The 2,061-nt window shown below is 59.4% G+C and overlaps 1 protein-coding gene across 5 annotated transcripts in view; it reads right to left on the bottom strand.

The window, feature by feature from the left end:
• The window catches only part of PPM1M (protein phosphatase, Mg2+/Mn2+ dependent, 1M), a 3,747-nt gene extending 2,124 nt beyond the window's left edge, over nucleotides 1-1,623 (bottom strand). The window contains exons 1-3 of one of the 5 annotated variants that reach the window (XM_014536508.1): nucleotides 1,212-1,623; nucleotides 806-1,060; nucleotides 245-357 (exon numbers count right to left, since the gene is read on the bottom strand). In XM_014536508.1, the coding sequence (XP_014391994.1) occupies nucleotides 245-357; nucleotides 806-1,060; nucleotides 1,212-1,379 (536 nt within the window). In that variant the 5' untranslated portion in view covers nucleotides 1,380-1,623. The remainder of the gene's footprint in view (nucleotides 1-244; nucleotides 358-805; nucleotides 1,061-1,211) is intronic. The other 4 variants (XM_014536509.1, XM_014536507.1, XM_005862338.2 and 1 more) reach the window with 4 other exon arrangements.
• Nucleotides 1,624-2,061: the final 438 nt, after the last annotated feature.

Here is a 2,061-nt window from a genome sequence, read left to right as displayed (position 1 = left end):
CCCCCCCCCCCCCCCCCCCCGTTCGAAGCCCTCCATAACCGCCTGCAGGGTAAAGGCTCAGCCCCTTCGCCCTGTGCCCTCTCTGGCATCTGCTGTCCACTCAGACTCCATATAGACCAGGTGTACAGATAGCTCAGCTAGTCAAGCCTCCCCATTTCCCTCCCTCCACTTCCAGCCCCTTTTCATTGTCCCCACTGCCTGTGCTGCCTGCCTGCCACCTGCCCCACTCTCCGAGCTCACTCACCTGCTATCTCCAGCATTGGCCACATACAGCTTCCCCTTCAGCGACACAGCCACCAGGGCTGTGCAGCCACCCACTTGGCCTGCGGCCTCCAGCTCCCGCCCGATCACCTCATCCTGGGCAAAGAGAGGCCACTTTAGCTTGTGCTGCCACCATATCACTCTGTCCCCAGTGCTCATCCTGCAGTTCACTTCCCCACCAACCAGCCTGGCAGTCCTAGTCCAAAGTGTAGCTATGTCTCCAGGACCCCGTGGTCAGATCTGTGTGTATTGCTGGAGGGAGGGAAGTCCTACTCAAAAGAGTGAGAAAGGGAAGCCAGCTCCTGCACCAAGGACCAACAGGGTGTGCAACGAGATGATGCAGGTAAGAGCACATAGCACATAGTAGGCACTGGATAAATGGGAGGGGTTATGATGATAATGATGGCTGTTAGTGAGGCACAAACCAACCCAATCTTGTCTTCCCAACTCAAACATCGAGGGTGACTACCACACCCAAGGTCTCTCAGGTCCCTGGGGACAAAACTGTCACTCCTTTCCCAGTCAAAAACCACACTTAACTTACACATTCCTGGAAGGCGCTCTCCAGAGCCCCGATCACCAAGTCTTCTGTCCTAATGCCCTTTTCCTCAACAAACTGGGGATCACTGGGGCAGACACAACGGCCACTGAGGTGCATGGGGGGCTGAGTGGCCACCATGCCCTCTCCTATGGCCTCCAGCTGCCGGCGCAGGCAGGAGTGCAGGGTGTTGGCAGCCAGGATGGCTGCAGCTGGACCGCCGTGCCCATCAAACAGTGCCCAGTAATGACCGGTCAGGAACTGTCCAGGAAAGGACTGGTGTCAGGTTCTTCCTGGCTTCCCCAGCTGATCCTTGGCCCAGCATGGGGCACTGAGGCAAGAACTTCAGCCTGAAGTCCTAGCCCCAGTCCTGGCCCCAGCCTGTAAGAGGGGCTCAACCCGGTGTGCTCACCTCCTCTGAGCACAAGGTCAGCCACTCCTGGTCCTCTTCGGGCCCAAACTCACATCTCCGGATGCACAGCTTCCCACAGGCGGCCTGATCCTCATTGAACTCAGATTTCTCTGCATTGATGATCCTGAGGCCAGGAAGTGACCAGTGACCCTCCCGGGACACACCCATGTCCCTGTGGGCACAGAGACCAGAGCAGGTGCACAGCGAGGAGCCCTCCCTCTGGGCAATAGCCCCCACGCTATCCCTTATGTCTGGACAAAGATGGTGTAAGTTTCTGAACTCTTCAGTGACCTAAGGCAAAACGCAGGGCCCAGCTCCTCTGAAGCCTGCCTGTTGACCTGGCTGGGAGGTAAGGGTGGGGCTGCTGGGGAAATCTGGGGTTCCCTTGCTATTCCCCAACCCATCCTCCCGCCCCCCACCCCACCCCATCTAAGCGAGAATCCCTGTCCCACACAGCATAAGCCAGAACCCAGGGCGAGAGGGGTGTGCGGGTGTGTGTGTGTGTGTACCGGGGGAGGTATCGCCAAAGCCCACAATGCGGGCACTCCACCCAGTCTCCCTGTCTCATGTTGGAAGCCCAGGGGTGCAGGTCCTTCCCAACTTGCAACCTTCTTCTCTGAGGGAGGTCGGCCGTCCCAAAGAAAAGGCGGAGGTGGAGGAGGGGAAGACTGTCGGAGCCCAGAGACGAGGGCAAGAAGGAGTTCGCCGCAGGTTGGGGAGGGCGTCACTCACTCCGTTTATGTTCCCTAGCTCAGCACAGGCCCGGCTGGATCAGCAGGGGTCCGGGTGAGGGTTCCCGGGGCAGGGTCGCTGGAAGGGGAGGGTCGGGCGGGGTCGCAGGGGGTGGGAC

This window comes from Myotis brandtii, unplaced genomic scaffold (assembly GCF_000412655.1).
Source record: "Myotis brandtii unplaced genomic scaffold, ASM41265v1 scaffold164, whole genome shotgun sequence".
Taxonomy (NCBI): Eukaryota; Metazoa; Chordata; class Mammalia; order Chiroptera; family Vespertilionidae; genus Myotis; species Myotis brandtii.
This window is presented reverse-complemented; position numbering and strand designations above follow the sequence as displayed.